This window comes from Crinia signifera, chromosome 6 (assembly GCF_055691185.1).
Source record: "Crinia signifera chromosome 6, ASM5569118v1, whole genome shotgun sequence".
Lineage (NCBI taxonomy): Eukaryota > Metazoa > Chordata > Amphibia > Anura > Myobatrachidae > Crinia > Crinia signifera.
The window spans coordinates 68,822,394-68,849,747 of NC_139222.1; the positions used below are offsets into that span (position 1 = coordinate 68,822,394).

Consider the following 27,354-nt stretch of genomic DNA (forward strand, 5'->3'; position numbering starts at 1 on the left):
AAATGACTAAACACCCCTGTTCCCGCGGTTTGCAAGATATACAGGCTTCTGAAGCTTATTCATTTTCAATTTGTTTCTGAAGCAGAAACACAAATTCAGTATGCCTCACAACACGTCATTTTACAGGAGTCAACGCCCAGTGCACTAAATGTGTTTACAGTGTCAGTTAGAGACTTGATGGTGTATTCTATGCACTGTAACAGAGAATTGGAGCGTCTGATTGAAAGAATTAATATAACACAGGCATTTCGGAACTACGGCCCTCCAGCTGTTGAGAAACTACAAGTCCCATCATATTAGGGAATGCTAAAACTATGACCAGGCATGCTGGGATGTTTAGTTTCACAATAGCTGGACGGCCATAGTTTGGACATGCCTGGTATAACAAATCATAACGAAAAGCAATAAAAAGACTGTTAAGTAGCAATTTTCTGAGCAATGCACGTGTCAGCTCTGTGTGCTGAGCGATCTGTCAGGGTCAGTGTTCTACATTGAGAAAACTGGCCCTGACTGATTACTATCCAGCATGCTGGATATTACTCACCAGGCATAGTGATGTGGGGGGCTGCTCATCAGTGTCACTATGGCCCTACACGCGGAGCGATGTAGGGGCATTTTCTAAGTGATCTAGTGAGAGAGCTTAGAAAATGCTACTAAATAGCTACATTCCGATGTTGGGGGGGTGTCTGCGCAGGCACAAGCGTGTATTTGCGCACGTGCAAACCCAAGCAGTGAATGGCTTACTATTGAATTATTTTTCTTGCTAGCGGAAGCATGCGCGCGGGTATGTGTTAACGGACACATCCCCGCGCATGGTACCGAGGGGATTAGACAGCGAGGGGTGGTGGACGTTCGACAGGGCTGCGTTTCAGCACTTGGTAGGCATCAATTTTGGCTGCTTACCAAGCCATAAATCACTTCCTTGATAGAAAAGTACAATGAGTTCCTTACATTTTGTGTTCCTGTGAGAGGGGACAGTAGTCCTATAACATTGTTTAAAATATATATATGGACATAGCCTTAAAACTTTGTTAAAATTAATCAATACAGTCCACTGAAGATGGATAGCTCATTATGAGTTGGTGCTTTGTTTTATTTTATTTTTTTAAATGGAAAAATAAAACTGTGATTACTGTAAATGCAGATCATGGTTGTAACATTAGAAATGACCCTGTGGATGCTAAAACTGTTACATCACTCTCCACTCCTGTAGTGTTCAATCCTACATGCTCCAAACTGCCCAAAGTTTGATTTATACAGTAACATATCTGATTGCCATTGCTAATTTAGGCAGTTCTTCAGACCTGCTCACATGGCTGCTACTTTGCAGAGCCCTGCCTATATATATCTATATATATATATATATATATATAGATATATATAGTGAGAGAGATAAAGATTGTGGCAGGGACAGTATAAGTCAGTGATGGCTAACCTTGACACTTCAGCTGTTGTTGAATTATCCCACACATCCCAGCATGCCCTGCATCAGTTTTAGAATGGCCAAATAGTACAACTGTAGCAGGGCATGCTGGTATGTGTAGTTCGACAGCTGAAGTGTCAAGGTTAGCCATCACTGGTATAAGTTCACATGGTGTGAACTCTCCGGGCCAGGTTTTAGAGCAGCAGGCTAATTGTATCCAGTCCAGGTTTCCTAAGCTGATGTGATCAGGGTTTTAATGATTAGCAGCACATGTGGCTTTCTTTTAAATCTGTGTCCAGGGCATAGGGTAATTGCTCCTGATGGTGGAATACACTACCCAGCCACAGTGAAATCATTCCCTGTGCAAGGCTGTGATAACACTGCAAAAATTTTGCAGCCCTATGATTAGCTGCAAATCCATGCGCAATCACTCAGCTGACGTCACATGACTTGCCTTCAAATGTCTGGTCACACCTGTGTTTTCCATGACACTCACGAAAGGAACATGGAGAGTTACCGCCCCAAATGCCGACTTCATGTCATTCAACTTTCGTTCGGCCATCACTACGAGACTCCAAATTCACAGCCATGTGCTCAGGTCTGAATAACCCCTTAGAACACCAATACACCAATAATGTTTTTACTCATTTCTTACTTAAATTTACTTTAGAAACCCCTTAGAACACCAATACACCAATAATGTTTTTACTCATTTCTTACTTAAATTTACTTTAGAAAAAGAAAGAATAATTTAGCTGGGCATGTGAAGGGAAAAACCTCTTACCAGTGTGATATTATGTGGTGACTAGAATGTAAGAATATAAATTTTATGAACTGAATTATATTTTACTAAAAACCTTGACTGCGTTATTGTAATTAATGTTTTTCCCCTTGATATGGTGAAAAAAACACTAAACAATGTTAGTTGACACTGATAGCAGAAAGAAACGAAGCAAGGTAAAAGAAGCAATTTCAATAAGATTATCCAGATCTTTTACAATACTCTGTGGCAGAAGCATGAGACATAATTCAAGACAATGACTTTCTGTATGTGATCTTTCCATGGCAAGAAGGACCTGCAGAACGTTGAGTGCGCGGTGGTGAGGTCTTAGTAACAAGCTTGCACGGTCTTCCGCAGGAAAAGGATTCAGCTGTTCTTAGAGTAAGTAACAATTTGACACAAAGTTTGTTTCTTATAACTTTTCCATAGAAATGGCTGTATTTTATCCTTGGTTTTTGGGCAAAGACTTGACAAAAAATATATATTTATATATTTTCTTCTTTCTAATGAATAAAAATAATTTAAAACACTAGAGGCTATACATGACTATATAGATGCTGTTCATTTATAAATTAAATATTTTACACTTCTTTCAGTCTCTGTACACGTCACACGCAGGCCGAGTGCGCAGTGTCACTTTCACCACTCATTCGTGGTTTTTAGGTTGTTTTGCAAGTCTGGATTATGTCTTCAAGTTCTGTGAATAAGTCTAAGTAGTTTATTTTTGAATCAACATTCATCTTCGACCTCTCGGATTGGCGGTATCAAACTGCTCGTCGATTTGTATTGATTGATCTGATTAGCCATGTGTGTGCTCATTGGCTTAATCTGAATATTTCTGGGATAAGAATTTTCCATTTCATCTGTATACCATTTCTTTTCTGCTGTAGGGCAAAATTTTGGGGATATAAAGGAGGAAAGCAGGGGAAGGAGTAAAAGAACGGGAGACAGCGGATATAGAAATAGAGCAGATTTAGAGAAGGAAATAAAGTTTGAAAGGAAAGATAAAAGATCATAGAAAACGGTATGAATGAAGAAATAAGAGAGACATCATTTTCAGGACGAAATGATGATTTCCAGTTTAACAGAATAGTGTGTAGTCAATAGATGATAAAGAAAAAGTTTAAGTACAATAAAGCAAAGAAAATAAATAGTATTATGGCCAAAATAGAGAGAGAAGCAGGAGAGATTAGTAGCAGCAAGATGGGTGTAGGCAGGAAACGGAATGGAAGGGTGGGTTTTAAGGAAAGATAAAATGGGAGAAAGGGAAATAGGCATCGTTAGTGCTGGAAGCCAAATAATTCAACAGTCATTAAAAGAAAAAGAAAAATCAAAACATGAGTAAAACTAAAATAAAACTGTGAGAAATAGAGGACCAGCAGTGATGGGAAACCTGCAGGTAGAAATCTAATTTCACAGCACCATTGTTAAATTGTAACTGTTCCTGGTCTACTTAGTTTAGCAGTACAGCTGATCATTATACTGCTTGGAACTTCCAGGCTTGGCACTTTGTGTTCTCTTTATTACAATATGTTTCTGTTTACACCTATATATTATTCAGTATTTAAATAGTCTGAAATTTATTAAGCAGCAATTCCATGTATTGCCAGAGGGTCCCTTTAACACACTGTTTATGTCTTTTTTCTCGCTGTTCCTTATTTTCGGCTAAGGTTGGCTGGTACAAGGCTATGCACTGCTGGTGGTAGGGTTGCGTATCTGAAGCAAGTTCCAATAAGCAGATGGAAATGTTGCTGCAGCACCATTAGGAAAGGATTCTTGCATTTCTGTGTCTGAACACTTCCATTCAGTTTAATGAAATTATAAATATAATTAAATGCAGTTAATAAGTGGTTGGCTTGAACAAGGCAACTACTTTGCATTGTCACAGACACTTATAAATGCAAATTTATTGCATTTGTAAAGGCAATAAAACAAAATGCCTCACGTTTTATGTAAAGCAACAAATCACCAGTGTGTACATAGCCTAAGTCCGTCTAGCTGTAAAATGCCTAATGATAATAACGGAAGATGGAAGCGCTATGTACAGTAAGTTACTCCTGCATTGCTAGCTTACCCAGTTAGGCATAGTGAGAGTTAACTGTCTCTCTAATAAAACTCTAATATTTCAGTTTAATTCGTGTTCTTTTAAAGCTCCCAGATCTCTTAGAACACATCATAGGCTCTGAATTATAAATGAGGTTTTAAAGAGACGGATCTGGATGCATCGTTTTAACAGTGGGTTGTATTAAAACACTGAGATGTGTACACATCAAAATAATTTCAGCTCCATTTAAAAAGCCATTTAGTGGGTATGTGACACATAGTGGGACATATTTCATTCGGGAACAGCCAATTGTGCCTCAAAGCAACCTTTCAATGATAGTGTGTTAAAAGCCTATCTGTGATCAGATGAACACATTTCATATATAATGTTTAGGATTATTATTTTTTAATACAGTTTTTATCTACTTTCTCGCGTACACCCCCACCCACACCTCCGCTTATGCTGTCGCCTCTGCTTGTCAGTAAATATTTTGTTTCTGTTTAGAGAAAAGCCTCGGATTGTTTTTTTATGTGTGCTTAATACAGTGGAGAAGGTAATATAAATGTTTGCGTTACTAACAAATTATATTTTCAGCAGATACCTCTAAAGCTGTACATTCACACTCCTCTGATCACTAATAAAATGTCTTATAAAGGTTCCACTAGTTTATCGCTTCTGAAAATTCTCAACTTACTTGCTTTCATTAAAGGGCTATTGCATTTTTATTTATTGATCTATTTTATATAGGAACCACAATCTGCAAACAACGGCCGCCAGTAACAGTGATCTTCTAGAACCTGGTTTTCCTTTCATGTTACGAGCACTGAACACTGATGCATGGATCTCCTAGGCTAAGGAAGGTAACAGTAGCTACGTTGGTTGATTTCTGTGTGTAAAACTTGCCAGCACTGAAACTGTTGATGGATTGTCCCGTCCCCCCCCCCCCCCAAATTGACAATACACATTGGGGTGTATTCAATGATTTTTTGCTCGCTGTCACAGCTCGCAGGGTCAGTAATCAACTCACCCCCTGCACACGCTGTATCCTCCTCACTACGTTTTTGTAGTGATGGGGAAATGGCGTGTACGGCTGCTAAAACAGCGGGGCTTGTGGCTAAACACAGTGGGCTCCCTGCATTAGAAGCGAGCTTCGCTGTTTGGGGGAATCCTCGCCGTCCTCTGACAGCGAGGATTCCCATGGAACATAGAATAGGGTTAGCGGCTGGCGCGGGCGCTAAACGGCGAGGGTCGCTAGTTTTTGGTGATCCTCGCTGTTTAACTCCCTCGTCGGCCGCATTGAATAGGGCCCTAAGTGTTGTTATTGTTGGATTCAGTCGCCCACTGTGCAATGTTGCACATGAATGACAAAGCAGAATCTACCAAATAGACGTGAGATTTGAAAAAGCTTCCATGTGTGCATGTGTGTATATATTTCAGATAGTATAATATGCACATTGACTTTACTATTATTAAACATAAAAGGGCATTGGACAGGTAACCATTGGTCAAATTGGAATTTGTAAGAGATGCAGACTAAAAATTATAATTCTGATTTAAATAATGCAAGAAACAAAGCTATTTTTTTGCATTTTAGACTTGTCCAAATAGGTTGTCCCTGTCTACACGGTGTAACTGAACACACAAACAAACACAGAAAATGATATGGCAATGGAAACTGACAAAGGGCAAGGGAAGGTATTGAAATGAAGACAACCAATCAAAAAAGCACAAGGTCACATGCGAGAAGGCAAGCAAGCTGGCAATGAGGAGCCACATAAAGACAGTAGCGACAGAACAGCCACTTCAGATTAGGACTCGGTAAAAGCTGAAATCAAAGTAGAACAAAATTACACAGAACACAATAATATAAACAGGAAAATACCACACAATGGGAACCCCTTGGCAGCTGGAACAGCCTGTAGTGTCCTAGATAGAAACATTTACTACCACACTACATTGCATAGTCATAGCCTTCCAGCAGTAAAGGGGCTTGGACTGATTGACCTCTGTCATTATATATATATATATATCTGCTATCTACATGTTATTCATTGTTCCACACAGGGTTTCACAAGGACAGAGTTATAGAAGGAGGAGGAAGCCCATAGAAGCCTCTAGTGCATGCAGAACTGGGGTGATCCATACCTTGGCCCATTCTATTCGTCCTTGTTGCAATTTAGAGAGAGAAGTAATCTATGTGAGTCATTCCAAAGCCTGTTACACAGTTACAATCCTTGCATATGTTATTTAGGTGGGTGGAGCTGTATTACATTCTGATTGTTTATGCTATTATCTTGTTCCAGTAGCTTAATTACCCTGGTTCCAGTAGCACGACACAATATATAGCATTGCTACTGCTTCTAAAAGCTCTGTGCACTGGTACAAATCTACTGTGTGTCTGTAATGTCTCAGATATTTACCTCAATACAATTCCCCTATGAATGCAGAACTTATTTAATCGATAAAATATCGGTTTTATCAAAGAACGATTAGTCACTTTAATTTCATTTAATGTAATTTTCATTAGAAAATACCCACTTCTCTCTTCCTGATATTTCTGATGTGATGGAGGTATTTATCAAAACTTGGAGACAGATAAAGAGAAAAAGCACCAACCAATCAGCTTTAAGGTGGCCATATATCAGAAAGATATTGTACCCAATCGTACAATCTCTACTGATTGTATGACGGATTGTGTGACAGATTGTGAGTACATTGTGTGTCCAAAAACCACCAATGACTGTCGGGAAGTTGAAGAGAAAGATGGACACAATCGTGATTGTAAGACAGGTCTTTCTGATGTATGGCCACCTTAAGACTGTCATTTTGTAAGCAGTCTGAGAGATACTAGCTAATCAGCTTCCACCTTACATTTTACAAACTGTTATCTCTCTCCAAACTGTGATAATTAACCCCCTTAAACAACACATTTGTATAAATGCTTCCAATATTGTTACTTGCTGTGCAGTCTCTGCAGAATTTATGTTATATTTCCTTGTCAGAATTAATGTTATAGGTCATGTGGGACCTAACAAACAGCTACCAATAACTACAACACCACGGGACAAAAGCCACTGCAAAAACCTTGTGTTTGCAACATTTACAGTTATTTAGAATCTACTGAGCTACTTTTAATCTTGGTTACTTCCTGTCATTGTCAAGCTGTATAATGCTCATGTGGAGCTGGGAAATACTCATGCCCTACAAAAAACTATAAAATCTACCAAATAATATATAATGCAGATTTGGAGATTAAACAGTACATTACAAAACAATGACTGTACCTGACTTCAGGCTTACAAAACTTTCTAAGTGTGTCTCCTATTATTACACTTCATTTATCTTTTTTCATAATGGCTAATGGCTGCCCCTAGTATTGAAGTTCAGCAAATGGCACCACATAACAACAAGCACATAAGCACTGAATGGTTCACCTCCGATTGAATGGCAGCTGGTTTAATATCACTTAGCACGATACTGTACATCCCACCAGCCTTTGTCAATTACTATCAGCAGCAACTGCAAATATAGGGGCAGATGTATTAAGCCTTAACAAGAGATAAATGCAAGGGTGATAAGGAGAGATAAACGTCCAGCCAATCACCTGCTAACTGCCATGTTACAGGCTGTGTTTGAAAAAAGTCAGTAAGGAGCTGATTGGCTGGATGTTAATCTCTTGAATTGAATTTATCTCTTGTTAAAATGTGCCCTTAAAAAGAAAATTTAAGCAAGTATATACATCTGCCCCATAATGTCTAAATCCCTGTTATACACCAATTACACACTAAACTAAATATCACACATTTCTAACCTTGTTCAAGATTTCGAACAAACCTTCAGGGCAAGATGTAACCAGCTTCAAAAAGTGATAACTGATAAGTGATAAACAACCAGCCAATCAGCTCCTACCTGTCATGTTACAGACTGGGTTTGAAAAATGATAGGCCACTAGTTGGCCACTCTATCACTTATTGAAGCTTGATACATCTGGCCCTTAAAAAGAAAATTTAAGCAAGTATATATGATGCTCATAGTGGGACTAGGTTTCCTAGACAGTACTGTATGGGAGCAAATATGCAGCCTGTCGGGGGTTGAAGTACTGTAAGCTTCAATTATGGGCGACTGTGGTGTAAATCAACCAAATCACCACATGATGGTATATTTGGTCCCATAATTTTAGCTTAAATAGCCAAAACCTGATAGATGGATAATTTGAAAAACTGATTTGAACTGATAGGAAAAAGAACAGTGTATATTTCCTCTTAAAAGAATAGTCAATAATAAGAATACAGTTTAAGATACGTAGGAGTAATGTGAGAACTGGGACGATGCAAGAACTTTAAGGCTGAATATAGTGGAGACTTGACCCAGTTGTGTACAGTGTTAAACAGTAGTTCTATAGCACAGACGAAGGTTTACTTTAACCTCCATTAAAAAAAAAAAAAAAACAGAACAAATACTACAGTATAAAGTTAGTTTATCTGTTTTTATTCTCAAATGTCTTTAACAGAATTACAGAACATACACAATATGTGTGCAGAACTTGGAAACGTGCAACAATGTGTCCAGAGTGTGAAGCCTAACCGATGATTCACCAGCTAATGTGCAATAAGGCACTGCGCGGTTTTGTTTTGGAGACGTTGTGTGATGTTGGCACTACTGTATAGTATTTTCTCCAGACAGCAAATACAATGCAATTAAAACGTCTATCCTGTAAACTAAGCAAATTATCGTTGCCAAACCAAAAAGTTATTCTAAAGTCAGTAGTCATAATAAAGAATGTACATAATGAGCCAATTACACATTTCTAATGACCATAACTCTACTTCTAGGTTCTACCAGGCTTATTCACTGCATATGGCCCACAAAACATATTCGGGACTAAAATGGAGACGAGGAGCTGTGCAACCTTTAAGGGATTGCCTTTGCTGCATCACCCATAGGTGAGACAAGCTAATGCCATCTTCAGAAGGAGTTACACCAAGGGTGGCCAAACCTGTCCTCAAGATCTACCTACGGTGCATGTTTTCCAGGCAACCTAAAGTGGATCTATAGTAGGAATGAATGCAGCATGTTTTAAAATGACACAGTTAGTAACGACTACAGCTGTGCACAAGCTCAGTAACCTGGAAAACGTGGACCATTGGTAGATCTCGAGGACCGGTTTGACCACCCCTGAGTTACACAGTACTGAGGCTAACAGATAGTAGCCATCCCCACAATTCTCTTTTATATGCTGTTTCCTGCCTGTGTAGGATTCAAGCTCGTTGACTCTGACACAATACCAGGGAGGGAAATTCTATACAAAACCCAATCCACATTGCACTGTATCTTCCAGAAATGCGGTAGTATATGTTACACTGTATCTCCATTAGAAATCGGCTCAGCTGATTCCTTTGGTCTAGTCCTGACTGGGAGTTGTTCATAAGACAAAGCTAGATGGATCTTTGGCTTCTAACTCATGCATTTAGCATCATAGTACAAAAATATAACTGCTCATAGCTGGTTTATGACTTAGTGGCCAAGGTCCATAGTATGTTAGCAATGCAATCAATTGCAGAGATAGTGAATGAGAATTTATGTAGCTAGAAAACTACACTAATTACAGATTTCTGTTACGCTAAATAGACATCTTTATAATACTTCAAAAACATTCAGCAACATGTACATTCATGCAAACACAGATACACTGTACACATGCACATAACCTTTTAAAGGCATTAGAGGAGTGAGGAGGTTTGGCACATATGGTATCAAATACTTATGGCACAAAGATACATCTTTACATTAATCATTTTTGGTAAATATCAGTTGTATACAAATATTACTGTCTAGTGTTGTTACACACACCCATGCTGGCTTACAGTATGTGTTTTTGTTCTAGTTAGAGAATGTTACATTCCTCACAGTAAATCACAGTAATAAATAACTACTACACGATAACAATAAAATAATCAAGGTTTTTTTCCTGTTTTCAAATAAAATTTTGATCACTTTCTTTAACAGTGTTCTACTTCACATGGCTGTCAGTATATAGTCTACATAATAGGTGTCACAGGAAGGTATAAACTAGACGACGGACAAATGATACAATGTTGACAACTTTTCCCTTGTACTCTCAGACAAAAGATAATGGGCCTGATTGATCTTTAATAGTAAAGCAAAAAAGCATGCAAATGGGCAAATCCAAGGGGACAGGTGTAACGTGTGGAGAGAGTTAGATTTGGGTGGGGTGTGTTTAAATTGCAGTTGAAAAATAAATCTGTAGGCTACATGCAAAATGTGCCAGTATTTAAACTGCAGAAAAACCATATAAATGTATTGGCTCCCATTGTATAGCAACCAGGTTTGTTCCAGACACAAAATTACTTGCTTTTGTTGCTTTACTGAATCTGGCCCATAGTGCACACACACACACACACACACACTCACACACTGTGCAATATTGCACAACACCACATCTAGGAGTGTTCTCTCATATCCTCAGATTGAGCTGCATGTAAAACCAACTGCAGGAGTGCTCAAATAGAGCGCACACACACACACACACACGACGATTTAAATATTTTGTTGGAATTAGGCAAATCATAGGGTGATAGGAAAAATCGTAAAGTGAGAGAATTGGTAAGAAATCTCCAGTTTTTGTTAAAGCGGCAATCATTTACACTACAACACCAGTTTGACTGGAAATTTCTTATGGTACCCACAGACGCATCAATTTTACTGTGCTATGCGTTTTTGACTGTACAATGGTTCTATACAATTTTTCTTCCAGCTTGCTATGAGATGTGCACTTGGATGCATAAGATGTGATGTGATGTGATGAACCCATGTTTGTAATGTTAATTTTCAGATGTAGTCTAAAAAGTATGTGCAGCACGTACTTTTTTAGACATACAATATCGGGCTCCCGGGAATGCGCATCGCATCGCACAAGCCCATAAACACCACCCGATAATTGTACATAAGATGCGTTTTGTACTTAAAAAGTACAAAACGCATTAGATAATTGATGCGTCTGTGGGCACCTTTACCCAATCTCTCACTTTCTGATTCTCCCACCCTATTACATTTCACCCCTAGTGTGTACCCAGCTTTAAGATATTGCTGTAGTGTGATCATTTTAATAAAGATCATTATAGTCAGGGAAGAGATTGGGTACTTGTGTATTATCAGGGAGCCCACGAAATCGGCCGCAAATCGCATGCAAAAATCGGATGCAATTTTGCGGCTGATTTTTCCCTTTTTCCGGCCAATTTTTCATTTGCATGCTGTTCCATCATTGCACACCTTGCACACCACTGATTTCCATCGTAGTGCATCGCATATAGTGGCATGTGATGCATGCAAAGCGATTCAATTTGTAATTGTACAATCACCCTGATGGGTGCTTACAATGTTAAATGCACCCCCACTGTCAACACCACCCCCACTATCAACGGCAACCCGAAGCGTGGCGAGTGGTGGCGGTACGTGTCCTTTCGACCTTTTTCATACCCCCACTATCCACGTCGGCATGGAGTTGATTTTAGATAGTGTGGTGAGCGGAAGCGGAAAACATGTAAAGTAATCCGCTGCGCTCGCCACACTATCTAAAATCAACTCCACGCCGACGTGGATAGTGGGTGTATGAAAAGGTCGGAGGACACGTACCGCCGCCGCTCGCCACGCTTCACTATCAATAGTGGGGGTGGCGTTAACAATGGGGTGCATTTAATGGGGTCCACTTGCTGGCATGCAATGCTATGTGATACTTAAATGTACAATCAGGGGCATTTTCTCGAAAATCACATCACATCGCATCGCATACCATGGCATACCATTGCATAGTACCTGGGGGTGTGCAAGGATGGAATAACATGCAAATCGGCAGGAAATGGCTGAAAATCTGCAAAAAAATCGGCTGCAAATCGATAGCAAAATCGCATCAGCAAAAAAAAATCGGCCGATAAATGGGATGCGATATCGTATGCGATTTAGATGAAATCGGGCGCCGTGAGATTGTAAAAGCTGCGAGAGTCTTACACTGGCATTACACATATCTGGAAATTCAAGTGGGATGTGAGAATTATTTACATACTTAGATCAGCTCTTACTTTGTTATTGCTTTCATGATCACCAACAGTACTGGCATCATAACTTTTGGCCTTTAAAAGACCCTACAGACATCTAGTACTTTATACTAGAGAACTAGAGAATAGCACCATTAACATACCCATTGTATAAAGACAACAACAACAATCAAGGTCTCTGTAATAACTGTCCACACTTACAACCTCACATGCAGTAACCCATTCAGCTTACTGCAAACACACTCATGACTTTATTGCAGTGACATTTTCTATGCAAATGTTGCCATGCAAAAGCCTTTTTATTTTACACCACGTGTTGAATCTAATTCACCAGTTAATACTGTAGTAGTTATAGCAGCCTGATTTATGGATATGTCATCAATATCATGCAGATGTGTCCTCCTACAGTCACATTACGCAGCCCTCCTAGTCGTGGTGCAACCCGGCAGTGCTGAGTCATGCAACTTTTTTAGTTAATGGCTACGCCATTAGGATGTTTCTACTGATTAAAATGATATGCAGCTTATAACCAATGTCTATAACCAATGTGATATTCTGTGTTGCTTTACAGTGTTTTCTTGGAAAACACTAATGTTACAGTTCATATGCAGAAGCTGCTTGTGTATCCTATTCAACGATGAGACAAAGCAGCATTTCTAGCAAAAAATAATGGCAGACATTATGAGAGCTGTCCTGCCGGGTATCTCGCAGTGCAGTGTATGAGGATACATGACAATCACATGCGAGACCCTAAACAACTTTTGTAAACCTTCAGTTGCTGACTATAGTGTAAAATGCTGCAAAATTCTAAGGCTCTACAGTATGCAGAGCAGTGGTGTCAAACTTGTGGCCCTTCAGCTGTTGTGGAACTACACGTCCCAGCATGCCCTGCCATAGTTTTGGCAATCCATTATATAAAATCTTTTGCAGGGCATGCTGGGATGTGTAGTTCCACAAAAGCTAGAGGGCCATGAGTTTGACACCACTGCACTAGAGAATATAGTAAAAGATACAGTACTTGTGTACTAGCACGGCGCCCACGATATTTGGTCGCACAACTTTTAATCGCATCGCATTACATCGCATGGCATACACCTGATGCACTGTGATGCGATTCGATTTAAAATTGTATAAGCCCCCTATACGATGTTTAATTGTATAAGCACCCTAATGGGGGCTTACAATGTTAAATGCACCCCCACTATAAACGTGAACCCAAAGTGTGGCGAGCAGCGGCGGTACGCGTCCTCCGACCTTTTCATACCCCCACTATCCACGTTGGCGTGGAGTTGACTTTATATAGTGTGGCAAGCGCAGCGAGCCACCAAGCCCGAAGCGCGGCGAGCGGACGCGTATTACTTTACATGTATTCCGCGTCCCCTCGCCACGCTTCGGGCTCGGTGGCTCACCACACTATATAAGATCAATTCCACGCCGACGTGGATAGTGGTAGTATGAAAAGGTCGGAGAACGCGTACCGCCGGCGCTCACCATGCTTCGGGTTCACGTTCATAGAGGGCGATAATGAACGATGATGGTAATGATAAGGTAATGAACGATGCATGGGACCATACACTGTTAATGGTATTGAGTGTCCACACTAAAAAATATATAGTAAAAGATACCAATCAGAAAGCCCTTTCCGAGTAGCATCTTTGGTACTTGTGTACTATCACTGCGCCCATCGCATCGCAGACCATAAGGCATGCGATGGTATGCGATGCTATTGGCACCCGATGGTATACAATTTAAAATTGTATACCATTGTATATGGCATACAATGCCATACGATGCGATTTAAAATTGTATAAGCACCCTAATGCGGGCTTACAATGTTAAATGCTAACCCAAGAGATTATAATGCCGGATCAGGGGCAACAATAAGGACAAGTTTTGATTATCGCGTTATCCCTGGTGCGCTCCATCACGGAGAACCAGGAAGTAGAGTTCCACATACCGGAAGTGACGCGACGCGAACTCGGAAGCGATCAGCGGTGACAGCGGGGAAGGAAGGTGGACGCTCGTTCACCACTGATCTCTTCAATTAAGGACACACTATATAAACGGGAGCTGCCCATGCCACATCACAAGCCTTGAGAAAGACCTTTTCAATATAAGGTCGAAACGCGTTGGTAGAGTGAAGTGGCAGCTTTTTCTGATCCAGCTCAAGGAGACACCAGGAATTTACCTCCGGTATTCTACACCCAGGACTGCTACCCGGGACCAGACTGGTGACTATTATACCAAGCTTACCAACTGATTAACACCCAGTTCTGATACTATATTCGGTAATTGTACCTGTGCTACTTGATTGCTGGATTTTGTTTTGCTGGATTCATCATCTTTCATTTATTTGTATTTTATGTCCATGTATGTATATGTGTATTAAAACTGGCTTCACTATCTTGAGCCTTTCTTTTTGCATATACTGGAGTTTACCACCTGACAGAGATACTCCGCATATGGAATTTGACCACTGTGCATAAAGGAAGTATTTTTTGCATTTCCCCCTCATCACTATTATTTGCTATTATAAGATTATTTCTGACTCACTGGCGCCATCTGGAGTTGCAAAACTTTTGCTATTTAGATGCAGGACAATTTGGTTATATAGACAATGACCCACATGTACAGCGGGTGCTGGTGACATCACTAAATGGTATCGTTTACCGTTATCGCTCAGTGTATCACTATAACTATAACTATATCGGTGGTGGCTGCTAGAGTAGTCTAGTGTGTAGTCTTAAGACCGCTTTGTTCATTTTGTTGCTTATGTAGAGATACTATAAGATTGCTTTTTCGGCCATAAGCTTAGAGGATATTGCTAGCAAATGGCCACACACCGATCACCACTACACTATCTGTGTAGTAAACAATTTGTAACGTGTACTTACTTACTACGTTGCATATATTATAACAGCATAATATAATGTATGGAGTAACAGATGGAGATATGTTTGGGAACTTGAAATGTCACGCTGAAATAAGGCACTTGGTTACACCAGGTTCCCTGTAATTGACTATAACTAAAAAGTGACTTTGCATAAAGGTTACCATATCAAACTATAACTAGACCATAGTTATGTAAACAGATCCGCTAAAGTAGTTTTTACATTTTCTACATGTAAAAAAAAAGTAGTGTTTCCCACTGAGCCCCATTCCCAAACCACCTTACATTGTAGCACAATTTAAAACAAGCCTGCCTGGGCAACCGCATAGTACTCTGAATGAACAGCTACGTTGGGAAAAATAAGCATAACATTTCAGTTTCGAGGGAAATATTTCCAGTGTATTTTTTAAAACCCTTGCTTTTTGCAGATTTTACTTGCAATATTTAGGACAACAAAAAAAGCCTGATTTTGCATTTACTAATACTGTCCTTTTAAATATATCAAGCATAATCATGGGTTTTAAAAAATCCATTGCTTAGTGTTAAAAAAAGACCTGGCAGTATAATTACTTTGTACGGTCAGGATCAGTAAACATATTTCAAAATAAAATAATAATAATATTTATATGAAAATGATATTGGCATATGTATTGGATATAACACATTGGTTATAAATATAAGTCCTACCACCTCCTGCAGAGTCCCTGGAGGAAACTCTTTTTCCCACTTATTTTGTACAACAAACAAGTTTAGTTTACACTAATAAAAACATTAAGACCATTTCCACCCTAACAGGAAGATGTTTTTTGTTCACAAACTCAATCCGTGCAACCAAAGCGGAATCTATTATTACCACATTTTCATATGTAGCGAGTACCACACTCCTGGAATAAAATTGCACTGACTTATGTAGTGCAATTTTGCATTTTGATTGGTGTTTTGATACCAATCAAAACACATAATTCTCTTGACTATGTAAAACATGTGGCAAAGACAGTATAAGGAAAAAAAATATATGAAAGAGAAAAAAAATACTCCTAACCATCTAGCTTCCGACTCAATGTTCTATCACTTCTCGTGACCCGTGACCCTAGAGACCAAATACTCTCTCTTTCTTCCTTTGCCAAATCTATTGAAGAAGCTACTGTATAAAGCCTTTACTACCATTCATCCTCCATAACATGAGGTCAGCACCCCGTGTGTATCAATAATACACAAGCCTGATGCCAGGCACTTTCTATGGATGCCTAGTATTAATATATTATATTCCTATGTGCCTGTGCCAAGTTGGAAAAAAGAAAAGGTACTCTTTACCTAGAACGGCGCCCATCGCGACCATCGAATGCACTAAAAAACGGGTGCGATGCGATGCCCGCGATTTCCCATAGGGATCAATGTTAAAAGTGAGATTGGACGCGATTTTAGTGTTCAATGCCTCAATGCCCGCGATTTTTACATAGGAAACAATGTTAAATGGGCCACAGAGCCCTAATAGTCCCCCTGAAGTCTTAAATGGCCCCCACAATTTTTAACGCCACCCCACGATCAACGTGAACCCGAAGCGTGGCGAGCGCAGCGAGCCCGCGAGGGGCGGCGGTACGCGTCCTCCGACCTTTTCATACCCCCACTATCCACGTCGGCTTGGAGTTGAGAATAGAATAGTGTGGCGAGCGCAGCGAGCCACCGAGCCCGAAGCGTGGCGAGCGCAGCGAGGGGACGCGGATACCTTCACAGGTAAACGCGTCCCTTCGCGGGCTTCACAGGTATCCGCGTCCGCTCGCCACACTATTCTATTCTCAACTCCACGCCGACGTGGATAGTGGGGGTATGAAAAGGTCGGAGGACGCGTACCGCCGCCGCTCGCCACGCTTCGGGTTCACGTTGATCGTGGGGTGGCGTTAAAAATTGGGGGGGCCATTTAAGACTTCAGGGGGACTATTAGGGCTCTGTGGCCCATTTAACATTGTTTCCTATGTAAAAATCGCGGGCATTGAGGCATTTAACACTAAAATCGCGTCCAATCTAACTTTTAACATTGATCCCTATGGGAAAATCGCGGGCATCGCGTCGCACCCGTTTTTTATGTGCATGCGATGGCCGCGATTTTTTACCCGTGATGCCAATCGCGGGCGCCGTTCTAGGTAAAGAGTACCAAAGAAAACAGTCAAGACAGTAACACAGTGCCACCTCCTCTGCCCTCGCCCCTGAACAGCACCATTGGTCACATACCCCTTGTCACAAACTTGCCATTTAGACAAAGCAAGAATAGTTAGATAAACAATTAAAAGTAAATATCCTCTGCCAAAAGCGATCTGTTGTAATTTATAGGCAAGCAGATATCAGAGAAATGAAAACTCTCCATCGCTAATTAAAAAATGCACAATGACGCTTTCCATAGCTTGATTTGTATTACAAAAGTTTTACCAACTTGGTAGAGTAAGAGGATAATAAATACTACATGCAAACAAATACTGTTAAATATTAGAGGTGCATGTTACAGACATTAATAAATGACGGTGTTCATCCCATAGAAACTTAATGGCACTTAAATAACATAGCTCAATTTTATCATTTACAGAGCTACCGCCAGTAGCAGATGCTTGTCTCAAAGACTAAGTTATACACGTCACACAGTCACTGCGAATGGCGCATCAAAATCAGGTAAGGTTTCTTTGGCAGTTTGCATAAACCTATATTCTGTTTCAGCTTCCACTAGGCTATGAACCCATGCTTATACTGTATGGAAATTCTATTTGTTCTGGTCCACACAGGCTTTCATTGTACATATACTGTATATATAGTAGAACTGATAAGTACATACCAGATTCTGCACGTGGCTTACTGAGTGCTTCTGTTTGGTCATCTATTAGTTAGGACTGGTTCCAAAGCTCACAACATATAACATTTGAGCTATAGATTATAGGAATGGTTGGGTGACACTAATGAGTAGATCAGTAAACAGAAACAGCCATGCACTCATGACCAAAACAAATGAAGGACAGTGTATATGAGGCAGGGTAGTAGAGCTGCGTTTCTGACACTGATGCGACAGGGGAATGGATGCACACATGGGAAACAAAATCACACATCAGTTGTTATGTTTTTACCATTCGCGTAGTATGTCAGTTCTGTGGCTTATATGTGTTTTACACCCTTTATAGCCTTTGGCTATATGACCAGTATCTACAGCTACACCCCTAGCATATTAGTCACTTATACCGCTCCAATAAAGTGTCAATTATTTTTGGTGGGTGTGGGAGAAAGCAAATGAACAGATATTTGAAGTAAACTTGAATATGAGTCCTATCAACCTAAACCTTTTTGTTGTTTGTTTTCTATAGCAGTTGCGTAGGGTTTAGCAAATGTAATACCTTCTTTGCTGGTCTTGGAGTCTTTAAAATATTGCTGCACAAAGGGGATAATTATTACCAGTTACTAGTTAATCATTCTATATTAATACCCCCTCTGTCCTCAGTAACCCATCTACTCCTCCCACAGTGTTACAGTCGGTCTTCCAGCACGTACTTCTGTTTGTCGCGGGTGTCGCGAGCCTTGACGCGGTTCTGGCGGTTAGCAGAGGCTGGGATGGAGTGAACAGATGAACTTTTTTTGCTAGAAGAATGTGAAGAGTGCGAGGAGTGGGAGAGGCTGGCACGAGACTGGCTGGCATTGTGGTCGAACTGCATCAGGCAGAAGATGAGGTCCGTGGGCACCAACTCAAACTCGTAAGGAGGATTTGTTATTACATACCTACATAAAAAAAAAGAGATACTGTCTCTGAAATGACCAGATCAATACGTTTTCCAGGTTTTGTTATAGTTTATAAGCATAAAGTGGTTCATTTGCTGCTATTAAATGAAATATTTAAAAAAGTTCAGAGGTTTATTAATGTACTGTAACATTAAATGTGTAATTCATTTTTTTTGTAATTTTCATATTTCAAACTACAGCCGCATTCTGTGTAGTATTAGAAAACTGCATTAATCTGAATATTACTAGAAAATTCTATCTCCACATAAAGAGAAATTATTCAGGCAGATTATGGGGTAACATTGTTAATTAGCAGCGACTCGTTTCTAAGTTTTAATGATTTGATTGGTAACAAAATTTAAAAGACAGCCCCTGTTTACTTTTGAAAGTATAAATGAAATGAAGAAACTCATTTAAGCTTATACAATGCCCAATCTGGCAAGATGCTATACTGATATTCTGTAGTTTCTAGAATCCAATGTGGTCATTGTTCAATCTCGAAATCAACGGTTAATATTGTGAATGAATGTTGACATTTTGACTACATAAAAAATTAAACCCAAAATGATGACCAACTATTATATTCTATTGAGGAATGAAAGCTAGGATTAACATTCATTCGTCAATAGTAAATAATGGTTAAACATCATTTTGAATTTGATGAATTTTAAGTGTCATATGGTGAAACTGATATGTAGTCAAAATGTCAATCATTCACAATGTTGGCAGTTGATTTTGACATTGAATATGCCTGCATAGATCAGCAGCAGCAGGGGTTAGGCTGTGGGAGGACAGGATAGGGTTAGGCATATTAACATAACCCGAGCATACTGGCATGGAATACGCATACTGATCAGCGATTTTTTTTTTTCTACCAAAGTGACAATACAGGGTGGTTGTGCCAGCTGCTCACACAAGGGGACTTTATCAAAGGTGTGATAAACCTTTGATAAAGTTGTCTGAGGACGATGGCATCAGGCAAAGCCACACTCCCTTGTTGGACTCTGGAAACTTTTGATTGATTTACCCCACTTGGACCAGCTTTCCCCCTAACCGTTATTTGCTAACCAACTGGACACCACCACCTGTTTACTTTTGGAGCCTATCCCGAACGTGAGTCATAAAAAAACTTTTCTTCACAAGTGGAAACAATTAACAAGGCATCCAGCCAGGTTAATGGACCCCACCCTACCAGTTTACCATGGACTCTAATGTGACATACCACATCTAACTACTGGAGGAGAGCAATACTAGGAACAAGCGGGACCTGTCTACGTATATTTTCCATTGTCCTTCTGTTATGCATTTTTAATTCTGATTGTGTATGTTTTATTTTGCATTTTATATTACTATTTATTATTATCCATATATCTCATGTTATGAGATTTAATAAACCTTTATGTGATACCCAATTGATCATAATAGATTGCTTTACATATTACATTTGAGCGCACCACAAACCACATTTTTTTATTTTCCAATACGATTATTTACTTTTTGAAAGACTGCACCAGGCCCATCTTATTGTAACAAAAGTGCTTTGTTTATTATTACCATCTGTAAAATCTAGTCTGCATGGATTTTAGGTAATTCCCAGATAAATGAGATGCTACATTGGAAATGTTTTCCGTAGAATGTGTAAAGGTGTCCATACACGTACCAATTACCTGGTATTTTTTGTGCTAAAATAGCATTGTTGTGCATGCGATGCGATGCTATTTTAGCACAAAAAGTACCGGGTAATCGGTACGTGTATGGGCACCTTTAGACTTGTATGGGGAAGAAGGCATTGAGGACAAGGAGCAAACATTTAGCACATGTCTGTACCACCGCTGTCATCACTGGGGGGGAAAGCCGCTCAGTGCATACTGAGCAGTTTTCCCCCTGCCCGGCGCAGTCAGTGAGGGGCAGACAGAAGCCACTCATCTACTGGTAATAACAGCAGATAAGTGGCTTTCCCAGCAATGATGCAGGAGCATGCATCATTGCTCACCGCCAGACCATACTCACTTTGCGGCCTTGAGCTGTAAGCCACTCAAAACATGAAGTTTGAGCGTCTTTCAGCTCAAAATCGCCCAGTGTGTATGGGCCTTAAAAGTTAAACAGAAGCAAACAGTACAATAATAGTCGACTAAACTTATGTAGACTCCTGTAATCCATTTTGGACACTCTAATCAGCTGGACCTTGGCGATGAGTTTCTGCCTCACAATGGGGGTTATTCTAGTCCATTCTTTCTGACAAAATCCTTCTTAGATGGACAAAACCATGTGCACTGCGGGTGGGGCAGATGTAACTTGTGCAGAGAGAATTAGATTTGGGTGGGGTTTTTCTTCAAAGTGAGATCTATATTGAAGTGTAAAATCATGCAGTCAGTATTTTCCCTGCACAGAAACAAAATAACTCACCCAAATCTAATTCTCTCTGCACATGTTACATCTGCCCCCCTGCAGTGCACATGGTTTTGTCCATCTAAGAAGGATTTTGTCAGAAAGAATGAACTAGAATAAACCCCAATCTTTGGGATGACGCTGTAGGCCATGGCACTGTTACCTGCACCCGCTAATCTCCTTAACCCTCTCTATATTCAATGTACAGTATGAATTTATTTTTGCAAGGATGCGTTATTTTATACTAAATTTCATAACTTCATTTAAAGCACATTTGATTTAAACTTGAAATTATACATTCTGTAGCGCAAAAAAAAAATTCTTATCAGCCAGTCACTTACCTTTTGGTACACTGACTAGGTGCGCTTAGATGGGCATCACGTAATCGATATATGCCAAAGCAAAGCATGTTGTATGTTTTCAGAGCTTTGCAATAGAGATCCCCATAACAGCCACCATCCTGCAGAAAAGCAGAAGCCCGGCAAATGTAGGTAACAATATGTGCATGTCCTGATATTTCAAAGACCTATTTCTTAGTTCGCATTCAGGTTTTCTTAACCTCTCCAGTGGTATGGCCGGAAATTGTCCGGGCTCAGCTTCGCTGCCACAGGGGGCGGTGCCCGAAAAATTTCCGGGCACACCCACACCGATATGAAGGCAAGTGCCAGTGGTGCCTGAAGCAGTGCACCACTGGCGCATCACCTATTCGGGCACCCCCACAGTGGTCATTCCCCATCCCCCCTCCGTGGATGGGGGATGTTTGGTGCGGCTTTGGGAGACTCGGGACTTCAGACGCCCGAGTCCTCCAGAGCCACACCAAACAACCCATGCTGAATACTTTTTCCTCAATTTTGATTCTTAGGTGCCCATTTATCATGATCGCATTTACAATGCGATCTGGGCGGAATATTACCGCTCAGGATCGCATTGTAAAATGCGATCATATCAGGGCAATGTATCAATATTAAGGGCGCAGGGACAGGGCTCTGATAGGAGCCCGTCCCTGCGAAGCCCTAACCCGGGAGGTCAGCGCATGCGCGGTTATGTGCTGACCCCCGCCGACCCCTCTTACCGCACTACCCTGCTCAGGCAGTGCGAAGTGTAGCCATAGGCTACAATGGGCTATCGCCACATTACAATGGCGATAGCCCAGGGGTGCGATGCCGGGCTGCCCGATGTTGATACATCGGGCAGCTTCGCATCCCCCATAGAAACCTATGGGGGATGCGGTCGGCGGCGCTGCAGGGAGGATCGCAGTAGGGATCGGATCCCTGCTGCGGTCCCCCCTTAATACATTTGGGGGATACAACATATTTGCATTGAACCTCGGGGATTTAACCGCAAATATTGCTTGATAAATGCGGCCCTTAGTATGTACACAAGTATTTAGGATTAGTTTTCCTTTTTTTTTACCAAAAAAACTTAGTATACTGTAAGTCTCAGAAGCTACATGACGCCCTGTCTTCTGGGGTAGATGTATGAAACAGTGATGAGGAGAAGTGATAACATCCCTAATACTTTATCACCAGCCTGTAATTTAGCAGTCAGGAGCTGATTGGCTAGTGATAAAGTACCAGGCACTTTATCACTTCTCCTCCCTTAGCCTTGCCACACATTTGAAAGGACCTTAGTGACAGAGCATGTATGAAGCAGTGATAAGTCCTCACAGCAGCAGGACTCTACCAAAGTCCATTAACCATGGCCTTCTGTTCACTGCAATTTGTCGATGACCAAACACTTTACCAGGTTTACAGTGCTCAGGAATAGACAGTATAAGTAGCTGCCCAAATCGCAGAGTGACGTTCAAGCATGACCAATAAGATGTTGAAGGCTGATCAATGAAGTCTATGGCAAGAATGTGTGTACCTCCTTCCCTAGACAATTAAGACAGGGATGGGGAACCTTCGACCCTCCAGTACACATCCCAGAATGCCCTGCAACAGTTTTAGCAGGAAGCAAAACTTTACCAGGGCATGCTGGGATATATAGTTCAACAACAGCTGGAGGGCCAAAGGTTTCCCATTCCTGAGTTAAGATAACTGGCCCCTGACGAGCACAATTAACAGTAATGGTAACTGAAAGTAGCTTGTGATGTGACTAAGGAATTAATAAAAGAAATACAATATATAATGCAACAACCGGACCATTCACCATGGGTTTGATACGAAATCCCGGCGTTCGGAATCCCAACGACGAAATCCCGACAAGGGGGGTATGTGGATCGCCCCCCCCCCCCCCCCTTGTCGGCTTGCTGCGCTTGCCACGCAGTGGGTCCGGTCTATCACAGAGGGAGAAAGTGTCGGGATTTTGAACGCCAGGATTCCGACCGCCAGGATTATAACTGCATCCCTTCACCACGGGGTAAAAAATGATCTGGTGGTGTTAGCAGAGAATTGCAAAGTTTTTACACAAACTGGCGATTTGACAATTATGACACTCCTGGGTTATGGGTGTCAAACCATCATGACATCCTGTCACATGGATATGTCTTTTGTTTACAAAGTAGGTGGAAATATAGAAAGCTGTGGTTCCCAACCCTGGTCCTCAAGTACCCCCAACATTGCACGATTCCAGGTCACCCGGCAGGTGCAATCATTATTCAGACACATTTTAAAAGATCCACAGGTGGAGCTAATTATGTCACCTGTGATTCTGTGTGGAGACCTGGAAAATGTGCACTGTTGGGGGTACTTGAGGACCAGGGTTGGGAACCACTGCTGTAGAGGAAGCTAAGTTGTGCAAGGTGGTGAGTCTGCAACATAATGAATGGGCAAAGCAAACCAGAATGTAGTCACTGCAAATCAATGAGGATTGCCCACACTGATCCTTACATTATGAGCTGATTGTAGCTTTCCGCATCATCGGAGTTACTTTTGTTCAGTGAATATATAAATAGCCACTCTCTGCATTTAATCTATACAAAGTTTACTGCCTGTTGCCGGGTACTGTTCTGTGTGGGTGTGGATCAATTTACAGACATACTGTAGACTAGGTTGACACTGACAAAAGGCTGACCTGTAGTAGCAGCAGCGTAACTATAGCACCGCAGCCACCGCGGGGGGCTGCTGTGCATGTGAGGGCGCCGGGGGCTGCGGTGCTATAGTTACACCCCCCCCCCCCCCAATCCCCCGCAGACTTACCTATCTCACTGGTCCCGGCGGCTCCGTTCTTCTGCTGAGGACCACCACAAAATAGCTGCCCCCATATAGCACACTGTTCTCTGAAACTGTCTGCTGTATGGGGGTGGCCATTTTGTGGTGGTCGGAGCCGCCGGGACCAGCGCGATAGGTAAGGCCGCGGGGGATTGGGGGGGGAATTGCATGGGCGCCGGGGGGGGGGGTGGGGGGGGTGGGGTGGGGAAGGGGTTTTGCCTGGCGCCCAAAACTTAGCTATGCCACTGTGTAGTAGGTCTATTTGGAAAGAGGTTGATATGAGCTTCTTTTTTTAGTGTCAGTCTTTACACCGGAGCATTTGGATCCCCAATTAGTGTAGCGCGTATGCTGGCCATGCTTCACTCTCCTACAGCTGCAATCGGCACACCCTACCTTACCCCAAAATCATGGGTCCTCAAACTGCGGCCCTCCAGATGTTGTGAAACTACAAATCCCAGCATGCCTTGCCACAGTTTTGCTATAAGGGTGTGTTAAAACTGTGGCAAGGCATGCTGGGACTTGTAGTTTCACAACATCTGGAGGGCCGCAGTTTGAGGACCCATGCCCAAAATGATTGAATCGGGAAATCATGTCTACCTTTTCATGTGTTAACCATTGCCATGTCAACCATTTGTAAGTGTCGACCTTTTGTCAATGTTGATTTGGTGACTGTCTACCAGATATATTGAGAGGGGTGAAATCTTTGTAAAAATATTTCAACATTTTCTTCTTCAATACATACAATATATGTAATCTTATCTTTATCTCATTCTTTAGGCAAAGCATAAACATAGAAGAAAAAAAAAGACTCTTGTGCAACTTTTCCTTACCCCAAGGTCGGCAAATGGGCCATCATACAGAGCTAGCTGGGCTACTCTGCAGCGATCCCTGTTGGCTAGTGTTTGTGGGGTGCTGTACCCTCCACGTAATGCATTCTCTTCTGCTATAAGGGCCTCTAACTCCGGCGTTGCACCACCTGTCACCAGCGTTCTGATCAGGGTTAAAATGTTATCATTGAAGTATGTCTGAAAAATTAAGCAACAAAAATAATAATATTACAGCCAGGCAACAACATTGGTGTTCCCTTTGCTTTGCATGTCTATACATCTAGAACCTTTGATCCATTGCAGTCCACAACTTTTCAGTTGACCTCCACAGATTTATGGCAGATAGGATAGCCTTATGTATTCATGATCCATCATTTTATTGTCATAAATTATAACTGTATGAATGGTGTATGGACATTATATATATTTTTATTAATGACACAAAAGTCTCTGCTTATATAATTAGAACTAGATTGGATAGTAGAAAGAGTACTCTGAGTATGAGGATGGTGACCTAAGGTCTCACTGATAGTTGTTTATTGATCAGTTTAAATATTCTGTATGAATCCTAAATTCCCAAAGGGGTTTATATGGCAAGTATATATACAACCATAATGGTTATGGAGCTAGACACGCCCTTTGGATATAGCATGACATGCTCCTGCGACAGGACACCTTGCATAATATACTGCCAACTATAATCTTCCTGAAACTAGTTTTCAAAATTAGGCAAGCATGCATTATGAGCCTGATTCTTGTTTACTCGCACAAGCAAATTCTAAGGGGTTAATCTGGAACAAAAGTTTTGGTTCAAAGCCTAACTTCTAGTATATATAAAAGTCACTGTATATGTCTGTGGTAGGACAAAACAACAGACATGTATGATTGCTGCATATGAGCTGGTCTCTCTTTAATTCACCAGTGGCACCCAGGCAGCTGCTTAGCTCTCTTTCCTGATATTTTGGGTCCATTGGCTCCTCAGCCCCGACATGCTGATTTTTGGGAAACCAGCAGCATGTATGAGAAAGTAGGAAAGTATGCCCTGTATAATAATTGCACTAAAATAGCGTCGAAGTCCCCACTCTGTATGAATGGTGTATGGACATTATATATATTTTTATGGTACTTATGTAGTATCTGGGCGTCCGATTTAGAAATCGGATCGGATCGCATCGCATCGTATCGCATCGCATGCGACCAAATCGTATGCGATGCGATGGTCAAGATTTTTCCATAGGATTCAATGTTAAAATGGTCTGAGTCCATTTTAACATAGAATTCAATGGGAAAAAGGGGTCCTTTTCCTTTCCCCACTATCCAAGTGGGCATGGAGTTGGATATAAACCTGTGGCGAGCGTAGCGAGCCACCGAGCCCGAAGCTGTGCAGCTCGGCGGGTATGTGTTCCCTGTGTGATTTAAGAAATATGCGTTCGCTCGCCACGCTTCGGGCTCGGTGGCTCGCTGCGCTCGCCACGCTATATAAAATCAACTCTATGCCCACTTGGATAGTGGGGAAATGAACAGGACCTTCTTAACATTGAATCCTATGCAAAATCGCATCGAATCGCATCGCATCGCATCTGATTGTATGCCTTAAGGTAAGGCATACAATCACAAAATCGGCAGCCCAGATACTACATAAGTACCATTTTTATTAATGACACAAAAGTCTCTGCTTATATAATTAGAACTAGATTGGATAGTAGAAAGAGTACTCTGAGTATGAGGATGGAGACCTAAGGTCTCACTGTCAATTGTCATCCACATCCAATTTCTCTTGAAATCCAGAACACCCCTAATCATGGCCACACAGAACGATTGATCATTTACTCAACCATGTGGCTCCCCCGTTAATCCTCTCCCTCCACCGCTGGCAAATGGAGAGAGATGCCAGCTGCATGCAGGACCTTTCTTATTTGAATAGGGTGGCCACTGATTGGCCCTCTCAAAGCCAATCAGGTTGGCAGGGGGTGGCAGAGGGTGATGGGGAGGAAAGGGAAAGGCAATGTTTGATTAATCAATGAGAC

General features: G+C 41.2%; 1 protein-coding gene and 1 long non-coding RNA gene across 22 annotated transcripts in view; one reads left to right on the forward strand and one right to left on the reverse strand.

Moving 5' to 3' along the window:
- Positions 1–999: 999 nt before the first annotated feature.
- Positions 1,000–27,354, reverse strand: part of KCNMA1 (potassium calcium-activated channel subfamily M alpha 1) — a 459,278-nt gene continuing 432,923 nt past the window's right edge. For 12 of the 21 annotated variants that reach the window (XM_083146230.1, XM_083146235.1, XM_083146234.1 and 9 more), the window contains 5 exons: positions 25,331–25,525; positions 21,690–21,808; positions 18,736–18,960; positions 6,394–6,413; positions 1,000–3,088 (listed from right to left, as the gene is read on the reverse strand). In XM_083146230.1, the coding sequence (XP_083002356.1) occupies positions 2,934–3,088; positions 6,394–6,413; positions 18,736–18,960; positions 21,690–21,808; positions 25,331–25,525 (714 nt within the window). In that variant the 3' untranslated portion in view covers positions 1,000–2,933. Of the gene's footprint in view, positions 3,089–6,393; positions 6,414–17,283; positions 18,961–21,689; positions 21,809–25,330; positions 25,526–27,354 lie in introns of those variants that run through there. The other 9 variants (XM_083146231.1, XM_083146249.1, XM_083146247.1 and 6 more) reach the window with 4 other exon arrangements.
- LOC146007698 (uncharacterized) lies at positions 3,905–20,360 on the forward strand. Its single transcript, XR_014444387.1, has 5 exons — positions 3,905–5,108; positions 6,313–6,445; positions 9,081–9,191; positions 17,789–17,871; positions 18,709–20,360. It is a non-coding gene; the product is annotated as an uncharacterized LOC146007698 (long non-coding RNA).